The sequence below is a fragment of the Cyprinodon tularosa genome, unplaced genomic scaffold (genome assembly GCF_016077235.1).
Source record: "Cyprinodon tularosa strain WSP-4 unplaced genomic scaffold, ASM1607723v1 ctg22, whole genome shotgun sequence".
Classification (NCBI taxonomy): Eukaryota; Metazoa; Chordata; class Actinopteri; order Cyprinodontiformes; family Cyprinodontidae; genus Cyprinodon; species Cyprinodon tularosa.
The window spans coordinates 2,923,833-2,941,136 of record NW_024038821.1 but is presented as its reverse complement, the minus strand read 5'-3'; the positions used below and the strand labels follow the sequence as shown (position 1 = coordinate 2,941,136).

The following is a 17,304-nucleotide window of genomic DNA, read 5'->3' as shown; positions in this document are numbered from 1 at the left end:
ACAATATCTTTACCAAAAGATATAGCAGAATTCTCCTGAACAAGCCGAACGTTTTGATACCAAATTTGTTTAAATCAGCTGAAAACTGTTGAACTAGTTAAACGAAGAAAAACCTACGGAATAATAATAATAAATATAAACAGAAAAACAATAAGTGGGAATGCATAAGCATTCCCACTTGAATATAAACAGAAAAACAATAAGTGGGAATGCATAAGCATTCCCACTTGATAAAGAGAAACAGAAAAACAATAAGTGGGAATGCATAAGCATTCCCACTTGATAATAAAGAGAAACAGAAAAACAATAAGTGGGAATGCATAAGCATTCCCACTTGATTAATACTTACATTAACTTAAAATTTCAAAACTTTCTGGCAAAAAACATAACATTTTATAATCTGGTAGTTTTTGCCACATAATAATTGATATAAATTTACTTTCAGCCTCTACAAACAGATCACAGATTTAAAAGTAGGCTAATTAATTATAATTGATCACACAAATCATATTTTTGTGACAAGTTACGGTACAATAACAGATTAATTACAGGTCACCTCTTTCAGTAACTGTGCTGCTGGTGGAACAAAGCCAGCAGAAAATCTTGTTGAACACATCCCATGCCTTCAACAGTGCCAGACTGATACATTTCAGGGCAAGACTTGAAAAGTGATGAACACAGAAAATCCCTATCCAATCTGTCTGTGAGGATTTTTCTGAAAAAAGTTTGAGTAAAAGTTCAATATGTAGATGTGCAAAATTGTTGCTATAAAACACCTCTCAATAACTGGAATACAAAGGAATCCTGCACTATTTTTAAATCTACAATAAACTGAAAATTGAATATTTTTCATGCATTTCCCAATTTGGAGCTTTTCTTAACACCGCAGCATAAAATCCCATTAAAAGTTATACAAGTTTGTGTTTATTTTAAAATATGAAATGTTCAGATATAGTGTTATAATCGATTATATTTTCATCTTAATCTGAACCTGACAGCCACTCGAGAGCACCTGCATGTGTCCAGCCTGACCCACTTATGTTCTGATGTGACCCTGCCCCCCTCCCTACTTGGGTCTCTAATTAACCCAACAGAAACTAATTAAATACAACACTAGTGGACCAGATGCCTGAGTAATAAAGAAAGAAAAAACAGGATGATAAAAGAGTGGAAACCTAAAAATCCAGCATAAGAAACTTGGGTTCAAGTCGGCTTTTGGTCCCAACTATGTTCCGACTTTTTCAGAACTCCTCACTGACCTTCTACCCCCTCACAGCTTTTGTCTTTCAAGGTATTTTGGGTTCTCGCTTGCATGCAAACATGCCTGCCAAAAAGCTGTAATCACAAGCACACCAGTCACATGATGCAACTGACACCCCGGAGATATTTGGAAAAGAGTAGAGACGCTATATGGAGAGAGACAAGAGTGGTGTATAATGAAAGTAGGAGGGAGAGGGGGGCAACACGAGGAGTACAGTGGTGGGGGGTGGGGGGGGGGGCATAGGATGGGTATGTGAGAAAGAAGATAGGTCTAAATAAATATAGGCTCAAAGCAGCCAAATGTCTCTGGCAAGACACTAGTGCTCTTAGTCCCAAGCAAGCACAGCTTTCTAAGTGATAGAGAAAGTAATTAAGAGAAGCCTGCTCAAGTAGATAGGCCTGTAAAGAAGATTTGAAGGGGAACTGATTGTGCATGTCTGATTCCAGCTCTTCAGTCAGTCTTCAGCCCCAAGGCTTAGCTTTAACAGAGCCACCTCTCTCCCATTCTATCGCTCCATCTCTTTCTTTGTGGTCATTCTTCAGAAACATATACAACTTTTATTTCCAACGAATATCCCCTTGCAGGTGTGGGAGAAAGATGTCAGTGTCATTTGAGAAATGTGTCAATCTTGACTTCCGTCTTTTAGCCTACATGAAGCGATGGGCGTTTGAGGCTGGAAAGTTCTCAGTTCATGAAATTATAGCAAGGCACCTCCAGGTGCACGGACCAGGACAAGACAGAACAACAAGAACTGCAGTCATGCTGCAATGAAACTGACTGCCAGGAGTGCTTACACAAAACAAAAAACAAATTTTTAAACTTTGGAAAACACATAAATTAACAAAGCGAGTTCATCTTTCCACAAACTCTGCCCAACCCCCCCTTAGATAAGTTATCTCCACAGCATGATGCTGCCACTGCCATGTTTCATCTCGACAGTGGTTTGTTCAGTGGTGCATACTGCTACAAAGATTTTGTCTTTTTAAATAGAAATCACCTTCTTACACATCTAAAAAAATATTGCAACCGCTTTTGGCATTTACTTAATCATATTTAGTTGCTTTAACACAATTATTATATGTCCTACCCTCCTAACATGAAACAATTGTGTTAAAATAACTGAATATAATTAAGTAAATGCAAAAATTGCAATTTTTTTCAGTGCATGTTTTTCCTCTGGCCCCTACAAAAGTCTTTCTTGTGTCTTTGCTTAGTCAATGGCTTTCCTGAAAAGGCCATATTTATTGAGGTTTTGAATCTGTGCTAAACCCCCAGAGTTACCAAGGGCATTGAGGCTGCTTCTCCTATTGAGGCTTACATCTTTTTTATGTTAAAACTTTTTTTTATAAATAAATGTTCCTTTAAATGTCTCACTGATATTATCCACTGTTGGTCTTTCACACATATGTAGTAAAATAAATATAGAAAATTAAAAGCTTTAAAAAACATTTCAAATACTTTTTTTTAATTAAGTTAATAATGTTTTTAAAAAAAAACTATTTCTTTGGGAAAACAGCCAAATGATGAGTTAGTGAAAGTTATGAGTGTTTCAGTTATATTAGGTACTACGGTTAGGTACACATTAGATGAGTTGGCAAACTAGACGTATTAGTGACCAGTATACTGGGGCCACCTGCTGGAGAAACTAGAGAAATTCAGCCCTGAAACTGCATCTACTTTGCGCCCTCTTGTGGTGAAGAGATGAACACCAGCAATCTCGACGATTTTCACTCTCCAGGTTAAACTCGCTGTAACTCTTAATCTCGGGTTTATTACTGTCATTAAAGAAATATTTGAGCTCATTGGATTGAAATTTTTAATGGAATAAACTTTTTTTAATATTTGGTCAATTTTGTATTTTTTTCCACTTTTTCTTTTACCCCTATCCTGGTTAAAGAAACTCAACTATATGTCTCCCCTTTTTTCTAAAAGTACAAACAAAAAAAGTAATAAACATAGCTTATGGTAATGTTATTTATAATTAATCTATCATAATATGTTGTTCTATTAGAAAAAACTATCCCTCTTGCTTTATATGCTCTGTGTTTTATTCCCTGTTATGTCTTTGCATTTAAAAACAAACTATGTTTGCATAAAAAAAATATATAATAATAAAACCCTTTGGAAAGCTTCATCTTTTAAATTTATTCAATACCAAAGTAAGTCACAATTCTCTGGTGAAACATTTTAGTCAAGACCAAAATAAGTCAAATAAGAATGAATTCTTGCACATATATTAAAAATAATAATAATAAATAAATAAATAATCTTAGAACTGTAAATATACACTCCTTTTTTTCAAATTACTTTTTTAAATGTATTTATTACTGTTTTCAAGACTTCACTTCAAAAAATTAAATTGTCTAGAGCTGTTTTAAACGAAATTTCTTTTTGTATACAGTCGTGTATACAAATTGAATAATACATATGTCTATATATGTAAATTTAATCAAAATTTAAATAATGGCTTTAAATATATGCTAATATGTATGAATGTCACCACTGTGGGAGAGTATTTCTATTTTATATTCTATTTTATTAAAATGCTGCCACAATATAATAAATACCAAATAAAATAAAATAAAACTCAGTAGGATTTGTATTAATTATATATGTTACAAATAAATGCTGATTATTTATGGCAGTCAATTAATACATTTTTCATTATTATGCAAGTGGTCTATTGTACAGCTTTTAAGTTAAAGGATCATAATTTAGCTTAGGAGGTTTAGATAATTTCATTATGGACTGTAACACAAAATAAAAGCAGCAATAAAATATAAAATTAGTCTATATATACGAATATATATATTACCATATTATATTAATAACAATAAATATAACTTTTAACCAAACAATATCCTATCTATTTCGTTTCTGAAACTTATTGTAGTCACTCTTATTTTTTAAACAAGCCATTAAAAACTACAACTCCCACAGCTCACCATACTGTCGTAAAACGTCATTTTGTGTTGCAATGGCGTTTGCGGCAGCAGGGAAATCGAGGGGAGAGCCAGAAGATAGCACTAAAGCGAGCTTGAAGACGAATATTAACAACAGAAGAAGAAGATAGTGTGACGGTTGTGGATGGTCGTTTGGTGCATGGCGCGTGTTTTGAAGCTGCTTATGGAGAAATGTCTTGGGCCGTGAGTAGTGAGGAAACAGGAAGCGATTCTTGTGGGATGGAAGAGGGAAATAGTGACAATGAAGGTTGGAAGATAGCAACATCAAAAAATGAGAAAAAGCGGAAAAAACAGAGATCAGTTCAAGGGGAATCTAGTTCAGAACAATCCAGTGATGATCATTCCATACATTCCACAGCACAACAAAATGAATTCAAAGTCATATTCAAAGTCGTTAATCAGGCAGACTCTTTTACAAATTGGAATCCGGTTCACTTAACAAAAACCATCAATAAACTTGTCGGAGAAGTCAGAGGTGCCAGAATTCTGTACAGTGGAGACCTGCTAATTATCTGCAGAGACAGCGCCCAGCAAGGCAAAGCAATACGGATCAACAAAATTGACGGGATAAGAGTTCAGTGCAGCTTAATGGAGAACAAAAAGTTCAGCAGGGGAGTCATTGGAGGAGTTCCTCTAAAAATTTCTGAAAAAGAGATTCTGGAAAACATAAGAGGTGCAAAAGTAAAAGAAGTAAAACGGTTAAAAACAACAAGAAACGGAGAAAGATCTGACAGTTTATCTGTGCTAATTAAATTCGAAGAAGAGCAATTACCAAGCAAAGTATTCATCGGTTACATAAGCTATAATGTCAAAATCTACAATCCTCCACCATTGAGATGTTTCAAATGCCAAAAATTCGGTCACATTGCAGCAGTTTGTAAAGGGAAACAGAGGTGTGGAAGGTGTGCAGGAGAACATGAGTACGGAAAATGTGGAAAAGAAGCTAAAATAAAATGCTGTAATTGTGGTGGAGAACATACTGCTGCCTATCGCGGCTGTGAAGCAAGCAAAAGGTCTGAGGAAATTAAAAAAATGAAATTTGAGCTCGGAATAACCTACGCTGAAGCTGCAAAAAGGATCCCATCTCAGTCAGAAAAACCCAAACCTACAGTTCAACACACAGCAAATTCCAAACCTCTAGAGAAATCTCTAAAAATTGATGAAGACTCACTTATTGTTAAAAAGACAAATTTTGTTCTTTTCATGGTAGAAGTTATTAATTGTACTGCACAGACAACAAAAAAAACGGAAAAAATCAAAATAATAGTGAAGGCTGCAGAAAAATATCTGGACATTAAAGATTTGAACTGGGAGATGGTTGGAAGTATGATGGGAGGACCGATGGGACCATCAGAAACTGGCAGAGTTAAGATGACCTAGAGTAAATTAAAATTATATGGGCAAATGTGATTTAGTATTATGTTGGTTTAAGTTACACAGGTTTTTTTTTTTTTTTTTTTTTTTTTTTTTTTTTTTGGGGGGGTGAATCGTTTCCTGTTTTCTTGCTTTACTCCATATCAGTTGGTGGCGGTAATGCACAATTCACAAGTCTGCCAACCGCCATAAAATCCCATAAGAAGAAGAAGAAGAATCGAGGGGAGAGCAGTGACAAACGTCGCCAACGGTCACGTTATCTCCTCTAAAGTGCTCGGATTTTTATAATATTCGGTCAACGGGCTCAGATATTGATCGTTTAATTCTTCTCTTGGTGGATGAGATTTTGTTGGACTTTTCCGAAGCGCGTCTCTCCACTTTAATGCGGTGGGATGGCCACAGTGCCGCCTGGGCCTAGTAACGCACTGCCTACATCCCCGGCTGAAGTTGCTCCTTTCTCCGGGGCAGGGAGAGCGGAGCCAGCGGTGGAAGCCGGAGAGCCCACCTACAGCGGGGAGGACTGCGGGCCCGCCGGTACGGGCAAGACGCAGCCAGTGAACGAGGTCAAAAGGTCGGCTAAGAAGAAGCATAAAAACATGCTAGCCCGGGCTAGCCCGGCGGCTCTCCACTTGAAAATGCAAGCCGGAGAGCAGCAGCAGCAGCTGAATGGCTTGGTCAGCTCCTCTGAGGACCTCGACGGCCACCAGCGTACAGGGAGCCGGCCTGACAATCTCAAACCGTCCGAGGACAACTGTGACAGCAGCTGTTGCAGCGAGGCTGCGGCCGACAGGAACAGGACGGAGCACTGCCAGCACGAAGGCCACAGCCCCTTCTCCAAAAACGGCAGCCACTCTCCTGTGACTAACAGCAGCGTTAACGGGATGCCGGCGACCCACGAAGCCGAGGACCAGCGTGAGCACACTATGAGAGGATCGGAGGACAGCGACGGGCCCTGTGGAGGGGAGAGCCCCTCTGAGCTGCAGCCGCCGGCCGCCCAGCTGGCCCGGCTCGACCTGAGCGGCTCTCCCGGCAGAGCAGAGGACAGCCACGGCATCCGCTATGTCCGCTACGAGTCCGAGCTACAGATGCCCTGGATCATGAGACTCATCACCAAGGACTTATCAGAGCCTTATTCCATTTACACATACAGGTACTTCATCCATAACTGGCCGCAGCTTTGCTTTCTGGTGAGTACAACCCTGAAACCTTCATGTTTTTCCCTCAGTTTGTCTCATTAGAACAATCTCAGGCAAAAAAGCTGATTTATGCGAATCTCTACAGCAACCTAGCTGCTTTGCACCAAAATATTACATATTTATTAATACATTGATAGATTTGTAGAATTTGCTGTGGTTGACTCTGACCTTTCTGGTCTCCAAATAAGAGATCAGATAAAAAAAAAATCAACGTTGTTTTCCTTATTGTTCAATATATTAAATATTTCACTTTATTTTGCTTTTAATAAAATTCAAATAGAATGTGCTTCCCTGTGCTCTGATGGGTAAATGGGGATATTTTTGTAAATCCTTCATGTTCTGTTCTAACTACATGCACACTAGGACTGTTGCTGAAGGACTTTGCAAGAATGGGATGTTATAGTTACTATGGAAGAGGATTAGGGCCACTGAAAAAAAAAGTTAACTGATTTTTAAATTTTATTTCAGTATGATATGGGAAAAAAGTCAGAATTCGGACTTTAATCTCGGAATTCGGACTTTAATCTCAGAATTCTGGCTTTTTTACTCAGAATTCTGACTTCAAAAAAGGAAGAGATTTGGGAGCACTGAGCTTCACTGACAAAGATGTGAGTTGTTTGGAAGGAACAGTAACACATTGGTGGAAAATGATGGAATTAGGTGACTTTTTACCTGCCTGAGGGGTCCCAGATGATGCTATTACTTTAATGGAAGAGCAGAAGGTGATTAAAACATGTTAACATGTTGGTTAACATGATGGTTAGCTGTCATACTGTACTGAAAAAAAAAAAGTACTTTTTTTTTTTTTCAGTGGCCCTAATCATCTTCCGTAACTTTTCTTAGGATTTTGATATGTTGTCCAATTTCAGTGCTGTGCCTGACACAGATGATGGGGCCAAAAATATTAAACGACACAGTGAGTGTAGCTTACTTTCAATTAAGAGTCTTACTTTATCTTCCCCCTCCATCATATTTTTTTTACTCAATTTGATTTAGGGAGAGAAATTTAAAAAACATTACGTTTTTAATACTAGAGGAAAGTCAGGTAGTATTTTCCTCTAAAGTCCAGAGACTCCAGCTTCTGAACTTCCCATCTCCAGTGGGTCCGGTCTGCCACATGACCTACTGGAGGAAGTAAAATGAATGTCGGAAGGCAGTAGGTCTGACCGGATGACAGATCTTCTGACTTCCTGCAGTTCAGCCGGACTGACAGTTTTTTAGTGGAGCTAAGTGCAGAGTTTGTGTGTCTGTTACAGGCCATGGTGGAGCAGGAGTGCGTGGGAGCCATCGTTTGTAAGCTTGACATGCATAAGAAGATGTTTCGCCGCGGCTATATTGCCATGCTGGCCGTGGACTCAAAACACAGAAGGAAAAGTATTGGTGAGTGCCATTAAATGATCATTTACAGCAACGTAACCGCTTTAAAACTTTGTTTCAGCAGTTACAGCAGTTTTTACAGATTGTAAAATATTCCATGTTTTTAATACATTGATAGATTTGTAGAAGTTGCTGTGGTTAACTCTGACCTTTCTGATCTCCAAATATGAGGTCAGATAAAAAAAATCAAGATTTAAATCAGTGTTGTTTTTGTATCTTTTTTGTTTTTTGTACTTCACGAGTTTCTCCCTCATTTTGTTTCAGGTACTAATTTGGTAAAAAAGGCCATCTACGCCATGGTGGAGGGGGACTGTGACGAGGTAACCCATGTCAACCAGCTCAGCTTCATCTCTTCTCTTTCTTTATAAGCCCAATTGGGGAAAAACTCGAGCACAATTATTACATTTGTGTAAAGGTTAGCTAAAAAAATACATTTTGTAATATGATCTTTATTCAAATCTAATGATATAAGCTTCTACTAAGTCTCTGTGTCAAAACAGAAGGGGGGGACATTACTGTAAATTTTAGATCTAGCACAGTTTTTTCTTCTGTATTACTAAAAATCTATATAAAATTTGGGATTTTATATAGAATAGAAAACAAACTTTATGTTTCATATAAAATATTCTTGTAACTTTTTTGTGGTACATCTCTTTCCCTAGACCTGCTGTATATTTAAAGAATTTTATACATTTACAGACCATTTAGAGTTTTGGATCATTCTAACGGATGGATGGGCTTTAATCTAAATCCACCGTCATAATCCAAAGGGCCATTTCTTGCAGGTTTTTCTCCCTGAAAAAAATGTATCCAGAGCTGCAAAACCTAAATAATCTTTCAAAAAAACCTCAAATAAACCTCATATTTAGCAATCTAATTTAAAAGTCAAATGTTTCTTGTTTGAATGAGGTTCCAATGTGGAAGTTCTACCAACTGATTAAATTAGAAAATATTAAACAAATTATTAAATTTTCCTACTAAACTTCTTATTTCTATATACCGTGCCACAGGGAGGCAGGTGATTTTTTTTTTCAGAGCCACAGTTTGCAGACCCTGATCTAACCCCTTCCATAGTTAAGGATGGATGTGTAGGATCTTCATGCTTTTATTCCATCAGACAAGAGCGTTGTGTTTTACCGTAACATTCCAAGTTATTTCTAGAGCACTATAAAAACAACATGGAGGCTGACCAAAGTTCTGCACAAAAAAAATAAATCAAGCACAACATGGTGAATATACATAAACCCACTATGATAAAAGCAGAGGGAAAACAAGTACATTAAAACAAATGAAAATACTGACTGATGTTTTTAAAACTCTATTCTTAATGGCTTTTATCCCAAAAGATGGAGCCCGTCTGACCTCCAGTGGTGGTTTAACCCAAAACTTAGAGCCAGATCTGCAAAAGCTTTGGCTCAGATTTATAACAAGACTCATGTGGTCTGCAGATCTGAGAGTATGCACAGGTACGGGAGTGGAGCAGTTCAGATAAATAACTAGTTCCATTGCTTTTTGACTCTTCAGTGCAAATAAAATACATTTTAAATTGATTAAAAGTTTACTAAGGAGCCAGTGGAGGGATGCTAAAACTGTTATGTCATCATGTTTATATTTACCAGTTAAAAGCTGAGCAGCAGCCTTCTGCAACACCTGTAGCCATGAAAGATTAGCTTTGCTAACACCAAGCAAAAGAGAACTACAATAGTTGGGGCGTGAGGTGATAAAGGCATGGAATCCAAATTTAAGATGGCGTGAGAGGGTCTTAATCTTTGACAGCTGCCTCAACAGAAAAAAGGAGAACTTGATTAAACTATTTACACACCAAGTTTTAGGCCAGGGTCCATTTTTATATCCTTTCATAAGCCAGGTGTAGTTCAGTTTGAATTCTACACATCCATCTGGAAAGGCTCATGTGGCGTCTTTGGCAAATATAGGGGCATTCAGTACAATTCTTCAAGCTGATTGGGTAAATTCGAAGTTGCCTCCTGTGTCGAGCTTTTAGCCAATCGCAGTAGCAGTTTAACTGTATCACATTCTTGATTTGTTTCACAACTAGTGGAGTTGACTAATAAATAAAACTCTTACCTAATCTGGTCGGGAGGAATGTGCAAAGATCTCTCCCTTAAAGCTAAAAATCATGTCCTTTTGCTTGTTTTTCAAAAAGAAAGAGGGTATTCCGGCTGAAACTTCCACTGCAAAAATGTTAATCTAAGTACATTTTTCTTAAGTGCATTTTTTTTCTTGAATTGAGCAGGTAAGTGAGACACTCTGCCAGAGGAATAAGAAAATATAGACAGACAGACTGACTGACTGACAGACAAACATCTCACTTGCACTGGACAGTCTTGGACGTTTCAATACTTGGTTTTATTTGTTACACCCAGCACAGTATTTGACAGCAAAAAATCTGGAAACTCAGTAGATTTATCTTCCTTACTCCTACAGATCATGATCACACTTTTAGATGGATTGTACTTTATGTCGTGTTCCAGACCATACTCAGAGCAGATGTTTAGTAGTTGCTGTAACCCAGCAGTACTAGGGCTAAATATTACTAAATCATCTGCATACATCAGGTGATTAAGTACCGAGTCACCAGCCACACAACCAGTGTGACAAGCTCTCAACTTGTGTGACAGTTCATCCAGATACAAGTTAAAATATACATTTAAAAAAAAGAAAAAAACTACTGCAGTCTCGTATTTCAAGTGCATATTATCTGATTTATCTTATTGTAAAGGTAAACATGCTCCCTCCATTGGCAGATCATCTTATTTTCCTTCTAAAATTAAAGGTAAATATTTATTTTTAGACATTTTTACACATTTTCATAACGTTTTTGCAGGCAACAACTATGTTGTTTTTCTTTAACCTTCTACATCTGGTTGATGTCATACACGTCACTGCAAAGGACGTAGACGGAGTAGTTTCTGCTTGTTAGATCAGAAGCGTAGTTGTGTTGACTGATGTCACGTAATTTAGCGGGTCTGGTGTTCCCACAGCATATCGAATAGAGCTGAGGCGATTAACACATGTCGTTGCAGAGTCGTTTGATCCGAGTAGACATGTGTCAGTGAGCTGTTTCCTCTGCCATTACAAGGCGATTGTTCCTTGGTTTAAACAGGTTTTTCAGCCAGTGGGAAACGGGTATTAGAGGATGATGCATCTGATGGCTTCTGGCAAGATGTATTTTAGAGAGTTTGTGAATCGACAAATATCGCGACAGTTCATCTTACTTGCAAGGTAACCATTTTTTCTCCTAGATTAGAAACTCTAAGGCACCAAAGAGGAGAGATCCAAAGGAGGAACATTGTTTAGATTGCAGGAAATAAAAACAGAGACTTCCTTTTTGTCCCGTTTAAAACAAAGGAAATTTAGGTCCATCCATCTCCTGATACTGTCTAGATAGTCAAGTCTAGATTTTCTCTTTTTTACCTCTCTTCCATTTTTTATCATGAAAAATTTTGTAATATTGGTATCCTTTTTCTATTTTTCTTTTTTTGTGCATCCTCAGGTTGTCCTGGAGACAGAGATCACCAATAAATCCGCCCTGAAGCTGTACGAGAACTTGGGTTTTGTCAGAGACAAGCGGCTGTTCAGATACTACCTGAACGGAGTGGACGCGCTGCGGCTCAAACTGTGGCTCCGCTAGAGAGAAAGAAGCAGACGGGACTGAGGGGGAGGGAGGCGGGTCTCCAGGTGCTGTTCACCTCTAACACTAGGAGCTCAAGAGCCTGAGTTCTGCCCTTTGGTCATTTCCCACATTAACACAGCACACACACAAATGCACCCACACCCACCCACCCGTGTTCAGACACCTTCCTTTTCTCCTCAACGTCCAAAAACAACTTGGGTGGAAAAAGACTGAATTGCCAACAGCCGTGTTTTTATTTTTTACGAAGAGGGCGGCCTCGGAGGACGGAGCTGTCGCCTCAGCGCACTGTGACGTGACAGGGGCACCACACCAAATCATCCTGCAGAACCACGGACTAAACAGACCTGCAGGAAGCGACACGCAAAGGGACACGGGAAAGCAGGAAGCGCGGCTACAAAGAGCGACCGGGAGGAAAATATTTGTGAAGTTTATTTTTGGGTTGTTTTTTTTTTTTTAAAGCCTTGTTCGGTTGGGGAGGGTTAAAGATCTAGTCTGACTTGTGTGTTTGTACTGCCACATGATATATATTTTTTTTCAGGTGTGTGTGTTTTTGATTGTATGTGCTGCTGTTGGTTTCACTGAATTTTGGGTGACTGCTTGAATGCGCACTGTATGTATTATTTTTCTTGAGTTTGTTTTTCTTGTTCCGGGCGTGGCGCCCTGCTGCTGTCTCTCCCATCATCTGGACCAGAACCTGTAAATCACGCGTGCTTCTGTTTGTTTTTACTGTGAGAGCAGGAGGAGAAATCATCTCTCCTTCCTCCGTTTGGTCCAGAGCAGTTGTTCAAAGCAAATCAATCCACACCTCATCACCTCAAACCTGACCCAACTTAGGGATAAACCACCTTTATTTTTTTCCTCTTCGATGTCTATCACTATAACCAGCCATTTCAGGGTATGATTTACAAAGTTTATGCCCCCCCCCCCCCCCTAGATACACTGCCAGCCTCTGCAAAATCCCCCCAGAAGAGACTCTTTGCCAAGGATGGTGTGGTCCTATATGTCCAAGCTGTTTACTGATTGACATTAGCAGTCCCTTTCTCAAGTGCCACTCTGTCCATCCGGACTGACAGGAAATGGTTCTGCACTTCTGTTCCCGATGCTGGATTCCTGTTTGAGTATGCTGTGTGTATTTAAACTGTGGATAAAGGAAGGACAAAAGAAAAATAGAGTATTCTTAGATCATATTTTCTTTTTTTTTTATTAAGAATTTCACCACAGTACATTCGGGCATACGACACTCAACCCACCTCCAGAACCTTCAGAGTTCTCCAGTTCACACTAATTGGTGAAGAAATGCTTCAGCTGCTTATTTTTTTTTTCTTTTAAAGAAAAATGTCAGATAAACCTACTTTTTTAAATGGTTGCAGTGTTTATGAGTAAGAGTGCATCCTGCAACTTTAAAAGCAGTTTGGATCAGCTTGGTTCCAACAATCTGCATGACTAAATCAGCCTTCGCTGCTCGTTATGCCTCCAACTTACAGGATGCTGACATGTGGCTCTATTGGAAGAGTTTATTACCAAGTAGACATGGGCTGGTTACCACTTTCAGGCTTTTCTGTAATATAAAACCATAGTATTTTTAATTTAAAGTTATTTTCCTACTCTTTGAAATGCCTCTTTATGGCAGTGGTGGAGTCTTCCCCTGCTGTAAGGAGCATTGAGTAAATCCACCCTGCCTCTACTATGCCTATAACCGCTGAAGGAGGTTACTATGTTTTTATCAAAAATATACTTTAATAAACAAAAATTTGTTGGTAAGGTGGCTTTAAATCAAGCTTGTTGAACTATTGTGGCCTAAAATTTCAACTTGGAAAGTTGGAAGTCCACCATGCAACCCAGAGATGCCTATTTAATGTGGAGCCCTGTATAAAATAATGTAAATATAAGCATTACACCATGGCAGTCTGAGCTTTGTGAGGAACTACCCGATTGAGTTCTCCACTTCTCAGCTCCAGTAAAGGTTGCTTTTGTGTGTAACCTGTAAACGCTCTCTACCTGCTTTAAATAGCTGCTAAATCTATCCTGAACAGTTATCTTTACTGTTTTAACACAAAATAAGGCAAAATAGGCTGTATTGTCAATAGCACTAGAGCAATTGTCATTTCAACTCAAAATATATACATATAAGTATATATCTATGGGCATGTTGGTGCTTGAACGCAGAAAATGGATGAAAACAGATCGCCAACATGTGCTGCTAAATATAGTTAGCAGCATAGTAATATAGTAAGTAGAATCAACTTCTCATCCAGATCCAGGCTCTAACTACCAAGGCTGACTAAACGCACCACCTAATAGCAACTTGTTGTTCTGGTGTTACTCTGTAAATAGCAGAACAGCACAAATAGATCTGTAATATCTCGTTCAGCAGAAGTCCTTGGAAACAACTACTACATTTAACCGAAATTTATTTAGGTCTTTCTAGACTAAGCCTAAATATCCCAATTTAGAATTATAAAGATACCACTATGACTTATAATCCACATAATTTCCATGTTTTTTATAAATAACAGCAGATGGAAAAATTTTCTTTTAGGTTCAGAGTTGTTTATAAATGCAGCTGGTTTTACCAACTGTGGGAACCGGCCCATGTCTAATGAAACCAACATCAGTATTAATTAGAAACTTTCATGATGTTATGGCTGAGCACTTCTTTGACATCTACACTACATGCACCTGTCTACTTTTCATGGTTTATTCTAGATGAGATGGTTCTATAGGAGCCCAGAACAGAGCTGCCACCCTGTGTGTTTTTGAAGCCACTGATCGATCACCTGTTTTCTTTGATTCAGATTTGTATTTTGGTGGGGTTTTTTTTATTATGCGTGGGATTGGACAGCGTTTTGACTCGACTTTTTTTATTTTAATTTCTGTGCTAATCTTATCCTTTGAGTTCAGTGAAACTGATGAGCGAACAAAAGAACAATCTAGACCCTTTCTCCTTTTATTGTGACCTTCTGTAACCTCTGGGTTTATTCTGAAGGTTTGAATCCCCTGTCCCCTTGTTGGACCCCTCCCCTTCAGATAACTGATTAGAGCAAAGAAGATCATGTGGTCAACCTTTCTACGTCTTTCTGAGCCGTTGGTGTTTTTCTGAAGAAAATGATCAGTTTTCACAACCCTCAATTCTGTAACAATTGGAAACTTCTTTTGATTTGTTTTTAAGGGCATTAGAGCCAAACGCCTCCATCCAGGTCATGAACACAGACTGAAGGGCTTTGTCATCATCAGCTCATAGCCACAGCTTATGGCATTGCTTTAGTTTTATTAAATAACTTGTGCACATTAATGTGTTTTAAAGCGTCAGCCAGCCCAACAATTCCTGACTAAAAAAAGATGCGTCCCTCGGATTGTCAATGGCTCAACCAACCAGCCATGCAGAGGTTCCTGCAGCCTTTCAAAGATGGCCAGCACCGCCTCCCAATGAGACACATGCAGCAGGAAAAAAGGGGGGAAGAGCAAAACGTTTATTTTTGCATGTCTGTTTCCCCCCCCCCCCTGCTCCGCTCCCCCCCTCATGTCCTCCTCTTTTCTTCATTTTGATCTGGAAATGTCCAATAGCTTTTATTTAATGTGGAAAAAGAACACAGAAATAAATTATTTGATTTCTTTTTTTAATGCTGTAAAGCTGACTCGTCTTGTGTGCTGTCTGGAACAGGGATTAAACCATTACACACACAAACACTGCCGGTCAGCAGTTCATATGCTTGATATCAGCACAGGCCTGTCATTTGGAGCACTTTAAAATGAATTTGAACTGTTCTTTATTTTTGAAATGGACTCAAAATATAAATCCCAGGGTTAATGTTTTCTTTTAAAACAAAAATGAATGAAAGATATTCAAAGTTCAAATCTATACACATACCCATACTTGTATTTGGATAAATGCTCTTTACTAAGTTTCTACCTTCAGACTAAATCTTTGAACATTCTTCTGATCAGAACTGGTACAGCTTATTTAAATAGGTTGGTCATTTTTTATTTTTTTATTTTGTACTGAGGTCAGGGCTATGGGAAGATCATTTAGTAATCTCTCCAAAAAGGTTACCTGCCATGAACTGAATTCTTTAAATATGATTTCGTCAGATTTACTGTGGTCTGGGAGGAGGATACTTAACAAGAAAGAAACCTTTTCACAAAAAGCCGACTCCTTCAAGGATGACTGGAAGTTAGAAACCCAGGGGGCAGGTTATCTAAATCCTAAGAGCACTAGCCCCATGGTCAAGCACGGTGGTGGTATAGTGATACTGAGGGTATGTTTTCCTGTCATTGGCTAAACCTAGACATAATTCAATCTTTTATTAGGACAATTTTACACATAAAACCTGTTTTAGATTAAATGGATATGATGTTGAATCACTGACACGCTGGTAAAAGGTTCTTCAATGTAAATAAGCAGCTATAAATTAGAGAATTGACAACAGTTTATTTTTTTAAATTAAGATCAAGTTACAGATAAACAATATATTATGAGGTTAATAGAATCCGACATCTCCAAAAATCACAGCTCTTCATATTTACAGAGACAATAAACATTTAACATCACACTCCTATTGCATCCTATCCTCCTTATTGCATATGAACAGGCAGAACGCAGCGGATGAAAGGTTCAGATCATCATAACAGAACATTTTCTCATCAGACCGTATGAGTTATTGCTTAAAATCATCCCAAATCCTTATTTAGTTCTTCAACCAACGTCATCATGTTGCTCTTTGAAAGCAGTCTAAACAAACTTGGAGAAAGCGATTTATTTAATGTCCCTTAGAGTGTTTTTTGCAGGCAAGATTTATATAAAAATGAAAGATGTAGAAAGGGGGGAAATATAATAGTCCAGAGTTATTTTCTACATCATAGTGTTTTTATGCTGCATGTTTTAAAAGGATTGATTGTGTTCAGCCTGTTTTCGTTTCAGCAACTTGTCTACAAACCAATATAAATTACCTTTAAAACATCTGGTCATTAACATATGACGTCATTTACATAACTGCTGTACAAAACCAATGTTATCATTGGGAAATGGACCCAGGAATCCAATTTCCACGAGCTTAGAGTCCACTAAATCTTCTTATCATTAACAGCAAACTTTTGGGAGGTCCAAGGAGACGTTTGAAGGTCGGTTCTTTCTTTCTGTTACCCTGAAAAAGGAAAGTATTCAACAGATATCTGAGCTGCTTAAATCTGAGGCTCTTTACAGCAATTTTACTTCAGGTGATCACAGCAAAACAACAACAATTTATATTTACAGAGCATTCTGTACAGATTGAAACAGATATTCTAGAAACAGCACATTTGGCTCTTTTTGTTCCAGGTGCCCAGGGGTCTGCAACCTTTCATATGCAGAGAGCCATTTCGCCTTGAGTCCAGCTCAGCAAAAATGATTTAGATCCGTAAAATATTTCATGGCTTTTTAATAAATCTACTTATTATTTTTTTTACATCTGTTTCAATCTTAAACCAAATGCAGTTTATTTG

General features: G+C 38.2%; 1 protein-coding gene across 1 annotated transcript; it reads left to right on the top strand.

Moving 5' to 3' along the window:
* The first annotated feature begins 5,820 nt into the window (after positions 1 to 5,820).
* naa30 (N-alpha-acetyltransferase 30, NatC catalytic subunit) lies at positions 5,821 to 15,456 on the top strand. Its single transcript, XM_038286039.1, has 4 exons — positions 5,821 to 6,785; positions 8,051 to 8,174; positions 8,436 to 8,491; positions 11,686 to 15,456. Exons 1-4 carry the CDS (start codon positions 5,991 to 5,993, stop codon positions 11,821 to 11,823), a joined length of 1,113 nt encoding a protein of 370 aa, XP_038141967.1. The 5' UTR covers positions 5,821 to 5,990; the 3' UTR covers positions 11,824 to 15,456.
* Positions 15,457 to 17,304: the final 1,848 nt, after the last annotated feature.